At 40.8% G+C, this 15,895-nt stretch overlaps 1 protein-coding gene across 1 annotated transcript in view; it reads left to right on the top strand.

Annotated features, from left to right (window-relative positions):
• Nucleotides 1-15,895, top strand: part of Macf1 (microtubule actin crosslinking factor 1) — a 339,831-nt gene that overhangs the window by 198,180 nt on the left and 125,756 nt on the right. Inside the window, exons 35-38 of the mRNA XM_037203340.1 lie at nucleotides 2,215-2,367; nucleotides 2,650-2,738; nucleotides 5,569-5,704; nucleotides 9,780-15,158. Of these exons, the coding sequence (XP_037059235.1) occupies nucleotides 2,215-2,367; nucleotides 2,650-2,738; nucleotides 5,569-5,704; nucleotides 9,780-15,158 (5,757 nt within the window). The remainder of the gene's footprint in view (nucleotides 1-2,214; nucleotides 2,368-2,649; nucleotides 2,739-5,568; nucleotides 5,705-9,779; nucleotides 15,159-15,895) is intronic.

Genomic DNA, 15,895 nt, shown 5'->3' with positions numbered 1-15,895 from the left:
GGTAAAGTTCATGCGGTCATTGTCCTTATTTACAGTGATCATGTTCTAGAAAGTTTGGTTTGTTGATTAATACTAAACCAGTGCTCCTAGGGAACATAGTTGCTTTCTGCAAGCCTCGGATTACATACACATTCTTGTTTAATGTGTATTTTTGTTTAAAGACACTTTATTTAATGTGTATTATTGGTTCTTGGAAGCACTATAACTTTTTTCTGCAAAATGTTTATCAAAGATATAAGATTTATCCCTAAGCCTTATCATAGCCCTCTTAGGCTTAAAAATATTAAACAACACTTCACCATTAGCCTAGAGCTTCTTAGATGATGATGATACCAAGAAAAAAAAACACAAAAGAGATGAAAAACATGGTATTGAGTAGATTGAAAAGTACACTGGTGTATATAGTATTAGTTACTTCTCTGTGGCTGTGATAAATATACCATGACCAAAATCAAGATAGGGAACAAGGTTTGTTTTGGTTTACAATTTCAGAAAAATAGAGCCCATCTTGGTGGCAGGAGCAGGAAGCTGTCTGGTAACATTTTCAACTTCACACACAGGAAACAGAGAATGCAAAATGGTGACAGGCTCTAAACCCTCAATGTCCATCCCCAGTGACACACTTCCTCCATCAAGATTCCCCTTCCCAAAGATTCTAAGCCTTCCCCTAAGAGCACCACCTACTGGAGACCAAGTTATCAAATGCCAATGGGAAATATTTCTCATTCAAACATACAATATGACAACAAAAACTTCAGATAATGACATGGACATTGAGCAACTATAGTTTATTGTTCAATGCATTATTTGTGAGTGGCTTTTGGAGTGTCAAATAAATTTTAGTGGGTGAAAGTTTCCATATACAAATATATGGATACATCCGTCACTTCTACCTTTGAGTATCTTCATCAAAAAAAGGGGTGTGTCTGAGTTACTTTCCTATTGCTGTGATATGATACCAAGGCAACTTATAGAAGACTTATTTGGGGCTTACAGTTTCTGAGGGTTAGAGTCCATGACCATCATGGCAGGGAGCATGGCAGCAGGTAGGCAGGCATGGTACTGGAGCAGTGGTGAGAGTTCATTTGGATCCACAAACAGGAAGGAGCAGAGCCCCGTTGTAGAAATGACAAGAGTCTTTTGAAACCTGAAAGCCTGTCCCCAGTGACTCACCTCCTCTAACAAGGTCACACCTCCCAATCCTTCCCCATCCTATCAACTGGGGACCGAGTAATCAAAACATGAATCTATGAATGCCATTCTCATTCAAACCACCACAGAGTATAAGCAGAAATCTTCAATAAAATATAATTTGTTGGAGGAAAATATTGGAAATCTCCATAGTTTGTACAGTGGGATGCTGTAACACTATTAAAAGTATTATAATAGATTTAAGTGAATTGACATAGAAGTGATTTATAATATATTAATATATTGAACTAAATATAATCATTTCAATAAAAACAACCAAGGTGAAAACATGGCATAGAAACAATTTTAGAAGTGTGTATGTGTCTCAGTTAGGGTTTTATTACTGTGAAGAGACACCATGACCACAGCAGTTCTTATAAAGGAAAACATTTATTTGGGGGCTGGCTTGCAGTTCAGCATTTTAGTCCATTATCATTATGGTGGGAAACATGGCGCCATGCAGGTAGACATGGGGCTGGAGAAAGAACTAAGAGTTCTACATTCGGATCAGCAGGCAGAAGGAAGCGAATTGAGCCACTAGGCTTGACTTTGAGGTTCTGAAAACCTCAAAGCCCACCCCTAGTGACATACTTCCTCCAGAAGACCACACCTACTCCAACAAGGCCACTCCCTACTGGTCTATGGGGACCATTTTTAGTCAAACCACCACAGTATGTGTATACACTTTTGGAGAAATAAAGTCTAGTCTGTATAATATGCATTCCAGTTTTGGTCCTATGTAGTAAGCATGTAATCATTATAAAAGTCTTTGCAATCTAAGTGTTCAGATACTAGACCACTCGTACATATGCTCTGGGAATTGATTAGTGAGGCATTATCTTTGGCCCGGTATGTCAGTGCCTACTCCATGCAGTCTCTATTCACTTATGGTTATAAAAATTATGAAAAGAATCAAGATTCCGTAGGTAAAGAACAATATATTTCCTGTCTGGCTTTGGAAACATGAAGTCATGCAGCCTAATAGGGCTAACCACAGTACCCACTTTCTATTTCCTGCTGTAGAAAGTGGTAGAAGAGGAAAAGCAGGAACATGTGGAGAAGGTTAAAGAACTCTTGGGTTGGGTGTCTACCCTGGCAAGAAATACACAAGGAACAGCTACCTCATCCCACACCAGTGCGTCCACAGACATTGAAAAGGCCATTTTGGAGCAGCAGGTTAGTGGAAGCCCATCTCTCTCTCTCCAGGTGGAAGAATCATTGGTTAGAAGAACAATTCTGTGGCCGTGCCACAGACGATTATTACTTTAGAAAAGGCTAACTTCCAAGACCTCCAGCAACTTCAGCTACCCTCTTTGTTCACTTAACTGTTTGCAACGTCTGTGGCTCATGTGTAATGTTTGACCTAGGTTGTATTTTCTATCTCGGTTTTTGAAAATTTATTTGAAATCATGTTTGACTCCTTGAATTTGAAATGTTTCTTTTTATTTCTGCTACTAGGTTCTGGCAGAAGAGCTGACAACCAGGAAAGAACAAGTTTCTGAAGCCATTAAAACTTCACAGATCTTCTTGGCCAAACATGGTCATAAGTGAGTATGACCTTTTCAACTGGCTGAGTCTTAGGTTTGTGATGAGAAGTTAGACTGGAGAATTCCTGGCAACAAGAGCCAATTGACAAAAGCCTTGTAGTTTATACCTAGGAATTTTTTTTTTTTTTTTTTTTTGGTTTTGGTTTGTTTGTTTTTTAACTGTGTCAGATATGGGGATTAATTTTAAGCATGATTGACATGGGAAGGAGGTATGGAGGACAAGAGGCAAGTTAAGAAGCTGTCCTGATGGTGAATGCAAGAAATGGAGTAGGTTACAGAGGTGATACAGATACAAGAGGTATCAAGGGACCAGCAAAATGGGTCAGCACATAAAGGTGCTTGCTACCAGGCCTGACAACCTGAATTCAGTACCCAGGACCCTCAGGGTAGAAGTATAGAATTGACTCCCCAGATTAACTTCTGACTTCTGTATGTATGCACATGTGTCTGTGCACATACACATACACTAAATAAATGTATATGATTTAAAAAAAGATATTAAGGATGGTTATTCTATGGATTTGGTCACATGGAAAATTTATTAAATAACTGCCAGAATTGTTGGGCATGGTGGTGCATGACTTTAATCCCAGTAGAGGCAAATGGAACTCTGAATTCAAGGCCAGCTTGCTCTACATAGTGAGTTTTGGGCCAGACAAGCTATATAGTGAGACCTTGTCTCAAAACAGAACAAACAAAAACCCTGCTAGGCTTCTAGCGTGGTCTATTGACTGTATGATGCTGATACTCACGAAGATAAACAGACAAGAGGAGTGAGCTGCAGAATAATGTAACTTACACATTGTTGACTGTGAAAGCCTGTAGGACGTCAGAGTAGAAATACCTATTACAAAGTAAGATTTGTGAACTACCTTATTCATGCCTTATGTAGATTCACCAAAGATTCCCAGTGGGCAGTTACAAAGCAAGTTTGTAATTAATGACAGAAATCTAAAGGGACAAAGATTTAAGTCATTAATGTAGTAGAAATCATAAGGGAAAATTAACCCAAAAGACTTTCAGGTCTTTTCAGCTTGTAAAGGAAACTTCAGCGAAGGAATAGGAAAATGTTGGTGAGTAATACCTCAGAACCCAAGAAAGTTCCAAAGAGGAGGGAGGGTTCAAAAGTCAAGAAAAGTTGATGACTATCTAATACATTTGGCAGTTGGAACTTTTTGGTGGCACTGATGAAAAGTTGATGGGTGAGTTCAGAGTCAACATGATGAGCAGTAAATAAATGAGAGGTGAGGGGGCTGTAATACTGAACTTCAACTCCTTTTGTAAAGCACGGTCATAGGAAAGGAAAGCATTAATACAAGTAATGAGGAATGTAGTATACTTTGACTTAGAACATGGAAGACATTTGTCTGTGTTTATGGTCAACAGAGAAGAATTAAAAGTAGGAAGGAGGGGAGAGAGGTTGAATTAATTAGTAGCTATAAAGTAAAACCTTAATCAGGAGTTAAGATAGCTTTTCCCCTATGATCTGAGGACATAGGCTCAGGAAAGGTGTGCACAGAGGTAATTTTGTCAAGAGTGAAGTCCAAAAGTAAGAGAAGTAATAGCTAGTGGTCTGTGTGTATTTTCTTTTTTAAATATGCAGAGGGATTTATTGACGATTAGGGTGTTGCTCAGGCAAACAACAAGGGATTAACTGGGGCCTCCCACCTGGATTTTCTGAGGGAAATACTAAGGTCCAGTTAAAATTACAGACCAGTAGGAGCTCTACATGACTATGGGGTCCCCTTTCTTCACTGGATATATTTTGCAGTATGTGGATCGTAGAGGTCTGGTTTTTGTTGAACTAATGATTGGACAGACGAGGATAATGTTAAGAATCTGATTAAGAAAATTCACTGCACGGTTTGGATGCCAAAAATAAACTGAAGATGAATAGAGAAGATGATAGATTAAGAGCAATTTGAAGAGCCAAGGAAGGCTTGGGGAATCTCATTGAGTTTGTAGGTAATTCTAACATAAACCAACATAACTCATTCTCATAATTAATATAGGGAGAGGCAACTTCTAGTATTCGCCAGATTCAAGTTGTGAACCTCTAGGAAGACAGGAAATGAATGGACTTGGTAAAACACACATACACACACACACACACACACACACACACACACACACACACACACACACACACACTGGCTTTAGTTACATGTGTAATATCTTGTTTCCTAGAAAAAGTTCTCGAGCTAATGTGGACTTAAGTGAGCTATCGAATGGTGGTGATCCCATCACGAGGAACTAAACCAGAAGGGTCACCAGCTCAAGCCCACCCAGCCTGAGCTACATAGAGACTTTGTCTCTTAAAAACAAAACCCAAAGCAAACAACAAAAATGGCTGAGATTGGGAAGGGGAGACAAGGGAAAGGGAGGTGTGATGAGGAATGTGCCCAGCAGATACATCCACATACAGAGACTTTAAAAAAAGAAAAATTAAAGATAACTAGGTAGATAATAGGTGAGAGCTACAATTTGTTTAAAATGAGAATAACTAGAAGGAGTAAAATATAAAATAGGACTATATCATACATTTTGAGGTCTAAGAGTTTAAATATAGAATGATTTTATATTATTTCAGCATCCAAATTTGCTGTGCATGGGTAAGTCTAAGGTGTCAAGGAGGTCATTTTGATTGAGGTTTGCAGAACTACAAGCAAAGAGTTGTTTAGCACATCAACAAGAATCAGAGAAGGATATGAATGAGATGCCAAAGTGGAGTATGGGAGACTGGCTACATCCAGATAATCCATTCATGGCAACAATGTAAGTTTTTTAATATAGTTTAAATAATTTTTCTCCGTAATGCTTCATCTTCCAGGCTCTCAGAAAAAGAGAAGGAACAGATCTCTGAACAGTTGAGTGCCCTGAACAAGGCTTACCACGACCTTTGTGATGGTTCTGCAAACCAACTCCAGCAGCTCCAAAGCGAGTTGGCTCAGCAGACAGAACAAAAGGTATTTTTAGTTTTGGGATCCATATATTATGGGTGCCATTTAAATGGTATGAAATTGGCTTTGTTGATTGAGAGTCATGTTCACTAGTTTTCCATGACCAGTGTGACTTAATAGTTAACCTCACCTTAGCAGCCATTTGTCATATGTTTCTTTACTGGGGTTCCATGATGTGTTGGTCAGTCAAAAACACTAGAGGGCACTTACAACAAAGCCTCTGGCTCTGCTTCACTCCCACCTCCACCTGCACTTTATCAGTGCACATCAGAAAGCAGTGACGGAGAACTTACGTTCTGTATTGTAGCTGATGCCAGGTCAATAAGATTTCTCCTTTGTGACATTGTCACCCACGAGTTGATAGCCAAGAGTTGTGCATATTGGCAAGAAAATGCTTATCAATCACTTCCCTCTGTAGAGTGACCAGGGGAAATGTTGTTTCAAAACAACCTGGTAGATGAGCTTCACTGACTGAGACGCTGGTTCCCCTCACCCATGGTCATCGCGTTGTCATGTAGCACTGTTATCAGCTCTCACCTCACAGTCATCATTGTACCACATGAAAGTCTAAATTATAGTTGCTGTTGGTTGTCTTAAATTCTTCCTGGATACTTATGTGTGTGTGTACATTTAACCAAATTATATTCATGTGTCTCTGGGATATACATGTGTGTTTGCCTGCTTATTTCCTATGTTGTGAAGCAATTGCCAGTTTATGTGGGGAAGGCTAATACGTGGTAAATCACATTTGGTCTACAAGATGCACAAAATGATTATTAAAACAAAATATATCTTGATTCTGCCCATGGATATAAATTTGTAAATTCATAAATTCTGCAGGATAGAACCAGCCCTGCTTTGACGGTCTATTTCCGAAAAGAATGTGCTGGTATAGAATTTTCTGTGTAACAAAGCCCACTTCTAATGGCTTATTGCTTCACCATATAAGGGAGTATGTGAAAAGTTTTAACAATCGCTTGCTGAGAACATCCCGTTCTCATTTTGAAAGGTTAAAAAGGGTGGGGGGAAAGAAAGAAAAAAGACAAGCTGCTGAGCACCACTACATTGAGCATGATGTGTCCCTGTATTGTGTGTGTTTCATGTAAAGTATTGTTCTGATTAACTGACATCCTTGCTTACAAGTTTCACTAACCCTTTGGAGTTTAAGCACAAATGCACAAAGGGAAAAGAGGACGACCTGTTTGGGGTTCTTTTTTGCAAAAAACAAACAGTCGCATGCTGGACGCTAACCCCAAGCTTACACTGTGTATGACACGGCTGAGCTGCTCCGTAAGGCTCTATCTCTTACCTGCTGAGGCGGGCCCTGCAGTCTCGGTAAGTAGAAGCCCGTTATGTTTTCTTGCTGTTTCTCCCTGTCTTCCACTGCTCATCTGGGTCAGACTGTCCATGTTTGGTAGACTGGCTTCTCTGAATTACTTCCCAACTCAGGCCTGCCTGCCTGTCCTCCAGTCATGAGGGTGTTGGGAGGAATTATGAAGGCTTTTCTATTTGCCTTGATTCCAAGCTTTTCTTTAGTGTCAGCATTTTTGAGATTATGAATCTTGTAGAAGAAATTGGTAAATTTCAACAGTCTTCTCTTTTATCATAATATCTCTTTCTCAGCAGGCTTTAAATGGATTTTTAAGAAGGATTTTTTTTTTAAGTAATGCAAGAATCATACACCAGTGAGCTTTTATTTCAATCTCTATAAAATAGATGTATAGTATGTGTGTTTTACTTATATAAATTGAACCCTGTGTTACAGAAAATGAGATGGGGGGAATAGCAAATAATATTTTGCATAGCATGGGGAACTATGCCAATAATATGCCATCGATTGAACATACGCATGAAGTGGAGAAATGAACCAAGTCCCTCGTTGCTGTTTGTTCTACATGCTTATGTGCTGTCACGGGCTGGAAACCCTCATGACATCTTCACGTGGAGAATGCAGCCTAGTGGGGTTAAGGATTCTTTCCCGTGGTTTTATTCATTCCGTGTTCACTGCATTGCAGATACTGTCCCTGTACACTGAAGGGCACACTACAGTTTTATATAGTTTACCTCTCACTGAGAACAGACATGAAGTGCACTTGTTAGTGACTGACAAATCAAGATTCTGTACGGATAAGTTATCCGGTAAAAGCAAAAAATAATACTATCCAAAGAAGAGACAGAAAAAAGACATTAAGGAAAACAAAGACAGTGACTATGATGGGCATGGTGGCACCTGCCTTTAATCCTAGCACTCTGGAGGCAGAGGCAGGAGGCCGCTGTCTGTGAGTTTGAGGCCAGCTTGTTCTACATAGTGAATATCAGAATGGTCAGAGCTTCATAGTGAGACCCTGTATCAAAAAACAAACAAAAAGAAAAAGCACTGTAAACATGGAACACAATACAAGTAACAAAGCAATCTAGGTAATTAAGCTTTTAAATGATTTAGAGTCTGAAATAAAAGGCTTTTAATTGAGGACCAGCAACTGTTTCTAGAATTTTCATGGGTAATTTTAACAATGTGTAAGGTTTACCTTATTCCCTGAGCTTAGAGACTAACTCCTGCTTAAGGTGTGGCTTTACTGTTTGCTGCTTCCCCAAACCATCCAAAGAAACAGTATAATAGCAAAAGATTGGAGGCCAGGTCGGCTTCTGGAACTCACTTGTTTTGTTACCTTGGACAAATTACCTAACATATATCTCCTGTTCTTACCTGTGGACTGAGATTAATCTTTTATGAGATCATTGTGAGGATTAAATATCATCCATCACTAAATCTAAGTGGTAGTTGTCATCATGGTTGTTACATTACCTGTTCTTAGCCTGGACCAGAAGAAGTAGGACCTGTGGTTCTTCTGTCCACAGTCCCTAATCTGTTCCCTCCTTGACTTGTACTTTCAGGTCTACTAACGTGACTCAAAGTCATTGCCTTTGAAAAAGCTAGTATTGAGCTTAACTCCATTACACACTCCTTGAATACAAATGTCCATTTATTAGGATGCACAGCTACTTTGTAGCTTAAATCTCTCATCTTTTGTACTAATCATGTTATCAGCAAAGAAAAAAAAAAGAGAGAGCTATTTCCAGAGCCTTCTGCATGAGTTGCAACACTGAGAAATTATATTGGGAACTGGTATGTGTCTGTAACAAAGGTTGTAATAATCTGGTTTTACAAATAACTATCCGATGCTAGAGCATGGTTCAGCAGTTAAGAGCACTCACTGCTCTGCTCTTCCAGAAGACCTAAATTCAATTCGTAGTACCTACATCAAGCAGTTCACAGTCATCTGTAACTCCAGGTCTAGTAACCTTTGGTCTACCAGGGCGCCTGCTCTCATGTACTCATAACACACACACATACACACATAATTTTGCTGTTGTTGTTTTGTGTTTTTTGAGACAGGGTTTCTCTGTGTAGCTTTGTGCCTTTCCTGTGCCAGGCTGGCCTCAAACTCATAGAGATCTACCTGACTCGGCCTCCCCAGTGCTGGGATTAAAGGCTTGTGCCACTGCCACCCGGCTATATGCACATAATTTTTTAAAAAAATCTTTAAAAATAGCTGTCCAAGGCCAGCAGTGTGGCTCAGCAAGTTAAAATGCCTACTGCCAGGCTGATCACCTGAGTTTGATATCGAGGGCCCACACGATGGAAGGACAGAACCAATTCCCACTAGTTGTCCTCTGGCTTACACATGTGTACTCTGGCTCTTGAATGCCTACATGCATACACCCTACACACTAAATAAGTACATAGATGAAATGGAAAAAAAAAAAACCTAGCTATCCTTTTTTTTTTTACTGCTTGCCTCCTTGTAAAGCTTGACTCAGATATGCTTAATGCTGTTTCTCATCCTTCAAACTATCTGTGAACTTCTGGCTCTGTTAAATATTCTGCAGTTTAGAAAAATTCTTTCTTAGCACGAATGGCCTGGCTTGCATTTGATATTTCATATAGTTGGGACTTACCTAGGATAGGTTTTTCTTGTGATCAGAATTATGTCTGCTGTGGTTCTTTAAATAATTCCTTCCCACAGTTATGCTTTACCATTGACTCTGATTCCATTTTCGTTTTAATTCTTTGTTTTAGGGTTACAGAGCAGTTGCTGGGGTGATTGACCTAGGCACAGTGGAGATATTTCCCATCTTCAAAGCAATGCAAAAGGGCCTCATTGACCAAGACACAGGCCTTGTGCTCCTGGAATCCCAGGTTATCATGTCTGGCCTCATTGCCCCTGAGAAGAGTGAAAAACTCTCTTTGGAAGAGGCTCTCGCCAGAAACCTCATTAACCTTCCAATATACCAGCAGCTCCTGGAGCTACAGGATTCTCTATCCTTAATAAGCAGACTTACGGAGACCCAAGGCCCCCTTTCTGTGGTGGAAGCCATTGAAAAGAAAAGAATCAGTGAAAGACTTGGACTGAAAGTCTTAGAAGCTCACCTGGCTACTGGAGGTTTCAGTCTCTCCCCCAGTGAGAACTGTGTTAATCTAGAAGAAGCTTTTCATCAAGGCTTCATTTCATCATGGCTTAATTCAGTATTACAATCTCACCTGAAATCATCCAAGAATTTGATAGACCCGAACACAGCCGAGAAAGTTGGCTTGCTGGAACTGATGCAGAGATGTATTATTCATCAAGAGTCAGGGCTGAAATTGCTGCCTGTCAAGCAGTTGGCAGGGGGAATGGTGAGCTTGAAATCAGGTCGGAAGGTTAGCATTTTCCGTGCCGTTCAGGAAGGGTTGATAGATAGGCAGGTCACTGTCCGGCTGCTGGAAGCTCAGCTTTTTGCTGGTGGCATAGTAGATCCAAGAACAGGACACAGACTTACAGTGGAAGAGGCTGTGAGACATAATTTGATTGACCAAGATATGGCCTGTGCTATTCTCATAAGACAGCTTCAGACAGGAGGCATCATTGACACTGTCACCGGGAGCAGGATGACTATGGATGAAGCAGTGAGCAATAATCTAGTAGCTGCTAAGACTGCCCTTGTCATTCTGGAATCCCTCTGGTCATTCATGGGGCTACTATGGCCGGAATCTGGTGAGATCCTCCCAATTACAGATGCTCTAGAACAAGGTATTGTGTCTACTGAATTAGCACATAAAATCCTCAGTAAACGACAGCATATTGAGGCTCTTTTCCTACCAACAACTACAGAGATTTGGTCCTGGAAGAAAGCAACAGAGAGTGGTATCTTAGACAAAGATCTTGCCAATAACTTAAGATCAATTTGTATCCCTGATGTGATGCCTCATATACAACTCGCAGACTCTGCAGAACAAAGCAAATTCGGTATTGTTCCTGGTATACCACCTCTGCCATGCCAAAGAGAGAGAATTGTAAGCCATGGAGAGAAGCTGCTCTTTCAGCTGATGACTCACAGCTATATTAATGTACATACTGGGCAGAGGCTGCTTCTGTTGGATCAGGAGCTGTTGGAGATGCTAACATCCAGCGACACATACCAAACAGATCTTCCAGGTGTATTTGAAATTCAACATCAAAGACTAGACACTTCTGAGGAATGGCAAGAACTGGATAGTGGGAACACCTCCCAAATTTCCAGTGCTAAGTGTACTAAGAAGCCCTGTGAATCCCAGTTTCCTCCTCAGGATAAAGACTATTCCAATCAGGAAAACTGTACTGAAGCAAAAGGCCAAAGGGCTGTTGTAGGACTAGAATGCTCTTCTGTGGAGAGCCTTGAAAGGGGTCTGTTTGTAGGAAAAGAAAAAGCAGTTACTGCAAATGTTGGCACTTTGAAGGTCATAAATAAAGTCAACTTAGAGCTACAAAGTCCATTGTTAGATGCTAGAAAGGAAGAGCAAACAGAAAGGTTTAGCAAGGAAAATATCAGTGGAGGACCCCTTCTTGTGGAATGTCCTGAGGAATCTGAAGGTATGCCCTTGGTGATTGACAGAGACCTTCTATCTACTGAGAAATCAGAATGGCAAGCTCCCACAAAGATGTCCTTCACACATCAGAAAGAACAAGCAAAGACTGTCAGAACTGAATATATTCCAAGTGAAACTGAAATACCACTCATAAAGTCCCAAAGCAAAATGTCCCAATTTCAGGTAGAGACTTCTCTAAGTTTGAAATCAGAATTTAAGTCAGAAGATGAAATGAATATTCACTCTTTGGAGAAAGAGTTAAATGCAGCACCTTTGGTTAAGGATAGCCACAAACAGCGCCACAAAGGCCACAGTGTTGCTGATGGTCATATGGTGGGATTAGAAAAGACCCATACAGAAGGTGACAGTGGTGAGCCTTCCGTGTTGTATAGCCATCCTTGTGAATTGCTTGAAGACGCTACCCTCAGTACGTTATCCGCACAGCTGCTGGATGGTGGTGTATTTCATGAAGAAACAGGTCAGAAACTCTTACTAAATGAAGCAATAGCCCAAGGCCTGGTGTCTAGCCATACTGCTGTGAAACTTATGGGAAAATTGAACATGTTTCGGGGCTTCTTTGACTCCGAGACCTGTGAGTCTTTGACAACTGAAGAAGTCATTGATGAAGGTCTGATGGATGAGAAATTATTGCATAATGTCCTTATGTCAGACAAAGCTATAAGTGGTGTCTTAGACCCCAGAACCAACTCACTGTGCTCTGTAAAGCAGGCCGTGGCAGTTGGACTTCTTGACAAGGAGACAGCCACCAGGATTTTAGAGGGGCAGGTGGTAACTGGTGGAATTGTGGACCTGAAACGAGGCAAAAAGCTTTCAGTAACTTTGGCCTCAAATCTTGGTTTGGTAGACAATGCTGACCAGACAGGACTTATAAATCTGGAAAAGGCTACCAAAGGCAGAGATGCTGAAAAAGCAGTTAAGGAGAGATTAATCGGGCTACAAATGGAAACAACAGGACTTATGGACCCTGATAGTAAAGCACCGTTAACAGTTTTGCAGTCCCTTGATAGAGGTCTTCTGGAGAGAGGAGAAGCTGTTTCTCTGTTGGCTAAGCAAGTACTTGATGGCGGTATCATTCATCATCTATCTGGGTTGAGGCTTTCTGTTGATAATGCCCTTAAACATGGCTTAATTGGTGAAGATGTAGCCAGGCAGCTCAAAAAAGTTGAGGACGTAAACCACCGATTTTTCCATCCTCAAACAAAGGAAGCCCTTTCCTTCTCAGAAGCCATAAAATTAGATCTTGTTTCTCCAGAGTTGAAAAGAGAAATCCAAGAGATTCAGGACTATAGTGGAAACTTGCAGGATCTCATTTATGGCCAGAAATTGACCTTGGCAGAAGCTAACAAAGGAGGATCCTTAGCTAATAAAACAGAACTCCCTTCAGGAATGATGCATGGAGTTGTAGACCCTGAGAACTGCAGAATCATTCCCTACTCAGAGTTATTAAAGAAATGTAGGATTGACATCGAATCTGGGTGGAGATACCTTGAAGTAATTCCATTCTCTGATATTAAAGATGAGGCGAGCAGCAAAGTACTAACACTGTCTGAAGCGATTCAGCAGGGAAAAGTAGACTCTGCATCTACACTGAAGGTTTTGGAAGCTCAGGCAAACGCTGGTGGAATCATAGATACAGCCACAGGAAAAGGATTGACGTTGGCATCAGCTTTGGAACAGAAACTATTGGATGAAAACATGGCCAGAATTATTGGTTTTCATCAGGTGTTAAGTGGAGGAATTATTGATATATATAATGATCAAAGAGTGACTTTAAAGGACGCTGTAGAAAAAAGGTTTATCGGCCCTGAACTGGCAACTATGATCCAGGCAGATACCTTAGAAATGCAAGGTGGGACTGAAGTATGTGAACTGAGGGGTGAATTTCCAAGAAAGGAATTACTAGTTGAGTGTGGTAAGACTGCCAGGGGGAGCTACGATAAAGAGGAACAGGAGAGAGTGCTACAGGTGGGCGGAAGTCTGTGTGCCCAAGAAGAGGTTAAAGTGAGCGTTTCTAATGGGGCAAAGCCAGAAAGGGGCAGGAGGAGTTCATCAAAGGAGATGGAAGGCAAGTCTCATGATGAGGAGAAAGCTTCTTCGGACAGGAAAGTATCTGCCGGCATCATAAGTCCTGGTGATCTTGAAAGTGGACCTTCACACCAGGTTTCAGTGATGCATCCCTGCTCAGAAGCTTCTGATTTGAAGCTCAGAGAGGAAGCTAGAAGTCGCATGAGAAAATGTAGAGATGTAGAGCAGGAAAAAGTAGTTACACAAATAAAAGTGATTTCTCATGTAAAGCCATCTACCGCAGGCCTGGATGCTGCAGAAGCAAGAGAATGGCAGGGGGAAATGGTCTCAGAAGGACAGGACTCACATTACAAAACAGCAGGCAGATTGTTAAGTGAGCAATCAGTGGACGTGAAGGTTAGTAAAAGAGTGAAGAGAGACATGGTTATGGAAGGAAATGTCCAAACAGGCAAAGCTGAAGTTCTTTCGGAAGAAAAGTTGGACCAGGGGGTTGTTATTGCTGATGAACATGACTCCTGTATAAAGAGCCAATCTATGAGAATGATTGGAAATGACAAGGGAGAAGAAGCCAGTAGAGAAATGGACTTTTCTGTTATTTGTAAAATCGAAGGCTTCCCTTCCCAAATGACATCCAAAGATGCTCCCCTAAGAAATCAAGATGCTTTACCATTCTTCAGCGAAGGGGAAGTGAAAACTGTGAACCTCTGCTCGATTTCAAAACCAGGAGAAAAATTACCTCAAGAAATTGCTAGTGCTGCCCAGAGGGAACCATTCTCTTCTGAGACCCCAAGACCTGAAAAACTTAACTGCCCAGGATCAGATGGGGAGGCCCAAGTCTCAGACCTACTCCACATTTCCAAAAGAGAGATTGCTGCCCGAAGAACCAGCAGACAGAAGACTGCTGATGAAGGCCGAGATCTGTATGCTACATCTAAGACTGAGGAGAACAGAGAGAAGGTTTTCCCATGCCAAGATCCTAAAGAAAAGTTATACCAGGAAATACCTTTGGACTCAACAAGAGCTCATAAATGGAAAGAAACCACAGTTTCTACTCCAGATGCAGAAGAAGTTAGTCATGTAGACTCCTTAGATAGAAAAGGTCTTCATGAGGATAGCAAAGGAGATTCTGAGCTTTATGGACATCAAAAATCTAAAATAGCAACAACCCAGGAAACAAAATTTCTAAAAGTAGTAAATCCCATAATTAGAGACCCAGAAGAAGGGTCTTCTGAAGACACAGTGGATCAGAAAGGACCCAGGGTCTCAGTACCCCTTTTTCCAGAGAAATTGCCCAAAGGAATATTGCAGAAGGAGAGTATAGAACAACATGTTGATGTCATGAGTCCTACTGTTTCAGAAGTCAGTGAAATGTCACTGTCCCTGCCATATTCTACAATTAGGATGGATGAGAAGATACCTCAGGAAAAGTACAAAGAGATCCTTGGTGAGGAACAGGCTCCCTTCATGGCTGTACCTGGAGGGAAGGGGAAAGAAGGTGTAAACCCAGCACCCTGCAGAGCAACTCAGGCAAGTGAATGTGTTGGGTTCTGTTTGCCTGGGGTTTGGGGGTATTTTTGTTTGGTTTTGATTTTGTTTTAGCTAAGTGACCTTAGCTGGCCTGGTACTCATTATGTATCCCGGGTAGCGTCAAACTTAAGGCAGTCCTCTCCTACCATTCTGTGATTACAGACACACACTATCATTTCTGGCTTGTAGTTTGTTTTGTTTTGTTTTAAAGATTTATTTATTTACTATGTATATAGCATGTATGACTGCAGGCCAGAAGTGGGCACCAAATCTCATTACAGATGGTTGTGAGCCACCATGTGGTTGCTGGGAATTGAACTCAGGACCTTTGGAAGAGCAGTCAGTGCCCTTAACCTCTGAGCCATCTCTCCAGCCCTCGTAGTTTGTTTTTTAAAGATATAAGTAGCTTTAATGCCATGATGATTTTTTTCTTCCTTTCTCTTTTGTGGTGCTTCCTAGGCAAGTACTCTACTACTGAGCTATATCCTCGGCCCTATCTTGATGGTATAATTCTTAATTGGATAGAAAAGTCACATATACATACACACATACATATAAATACATGCATATTTATGGTATTAGCTAATTCTCTTAAGTTACCAATTCATTTATGATCTATAATATAGTTGTTGGAAAATTAGGCATTGCCTGTGAGTGTCTTTCTAAAATTTGCAGGAGTTTTTGTTTGTTGTTTTTTATTTTTGTGATTCTAGCAGTGGACCTAGGGCTTGCTATGC

Source organism: Peromyscus leucopus, chromosome 2 (genome assembly GCF_004664715.2).
Source record: "Peromyscus leucopus breed LL Stock chromosome 2, UCI_PerLeu_2.1, whole genome shotgun sequence".
Classification (NCBI taxonomy): Eukaryota; Metazoa; Chordata; class Mammalia; order Rodentia; family Cricetidae; genus Peromyscus; species Peromyscus leucopus.
The sequence above is the reverse complement of the archived record's forward strand: the minus strand, read 5'-3'. Positions and strand labels throughout refer to the sequence as shown.